Here is a 1,436-nt window from a genome sequence, read left to right on the forward strand (position 1 = left end):
CATCTTCAGTGCAGAATTTAGTGTCTCTTGTTCTTATGTTAACACTTGTTCTTCTTCTTCTTCTTCTTTTTTTTTTTTACATTTACAATACTCCCTATAAGGTATTTGGTCATAAATGGGTATAAATGTTTCTTTTATTGGTTTATTGATAGTCAATTACAATAATATGTAATTATGTAAGAATATGTAAGAAGTTATTTGTGATCTGTGAGATAAAATTGAATTTGTGAAGTTGTAGAGCTTCAGTGGGTTGTATTTTGGTAAATACATGCACATACAAATAGCTTATTTTGTGCAGTGCTGTAGCTGCATTCATCTCTGTGTCTCTCTTGCACAATAATATACAGCAGTGTCTTCATTCTTCATATTATTCATCTGCAGATACATCTGTTTCTTGCTGTTGTCTCTGGAGATGGTGAAGCGTCCCTGAACAGACTGAGAGTAGTATATAGTACTACTAGCAGAGATGTATGACAGCCACTCCAGACCTCCTCCTGCAGTCTGTCTGATCCAAGCTAAGTCTGGGTCACTACTAAATCCAGAGAATGTACAGGTGAGTCTGTGAGATCCTCCAGGTTTAATGACCACTGACTCAGACTCAGTAAGTGTTTGACACCAACAGACTGAAAAACAAACAGTTCAACATTAACATTTACAATGGTGCACATGAATAAGTCTGATCATCAACAGGTTTTCAGGAGCTCTTCTTACATTCTGTGAAAGCAAACATGAAGCCAAAACCCAGTTTAGACACAATATCCATTGTCATGTTATGAAAAGAGCAAGCAAAACAAGTTTTGTGTCGAGATGAATAGCTTGGAGACTTTTGAGGAAGACAAATAGAAGTAGGTTTGCATAGGGTGCCCTCTAAAGGTACATTTGCATTTCTGTGCCCTTATTAACCTCTGTAACCATGTCTGCCTTTAAATGTATTGTTTGTTACTTCTTATTCACTAGGCTATGATAGATGATTACCAATTAATTGCATATGTTTTTATTTAATCCAAATCCAGTTTTCTCAAATCATACAAAACATACAAATTGTTCCTTAAAATATATAGTATATATACATGTTTCACACACAAAGGTAAACAGAGTTTCCTTTATTCATAGTTGGAGTAACATGTTTTGGGATGAACTGTGATGAGATGGTTGAGTATTTCTACATGCTTTAATGTTGATGTTGAAGAATGAGAGATGGGCTACTTTTTTTTAGATTACCATCTGAACGGTTTTTGATAATGTCTGGCATGAACAGTGTATGGTTTCTCCAAAGCACATTGAGTTTATGTACTGCACAGAAGCCTCTTGTGTTACTGTGTTTTTCGGGCACAGTAATAAACGGCAGTGTCTTCAGTCTGCAGAGTTGTCATGTGCAGATACACCTGCATTTTACTGTTGTCTCTGGAGATGGTGAATCGTCCTTCAACAGTTTT

At 36.0% G+C, this 1,436-nt stretch overlaps 1 gene segment (V, D, J or C); it reads right to left on the reverse strand.

Annotated features, from left to right (window-relative positions):
- Nucleotides 1–312: 312 nt before the first annotated feature.
- Nucleotides 313–798, reverse strand: LOC107656868 (Ig heavy chain V-III region WEA-like). The segment is given in 2 exon segments: nt 313–623; nt 712–798. Coding segments are annotated over 2 exon segments (369 nt in total).
- Nucleotides 799–1,436: the final 638 nt, after the last annotated feature.

The sequence above is a fragment of the Sinocyclocheilus anshuiensis genome, unplaced genomic scaffold (assembly GCF_001515605.1).
Source record: "Sinocyclocheilus anshuiensis isolate Anshui unplaced genomic scaffold, SAMN03320099.WGS_v1.1 scaffold7723, whole genome shotgun sequence".
Classification (NCBI taxonomy): Eukaryota; Metazoa; Chordata; class Actinopteri; order Cypriniformes; family Cyprinidae; genus Sinocyclocheilus; species Sinocyclocheilus anshuiensis.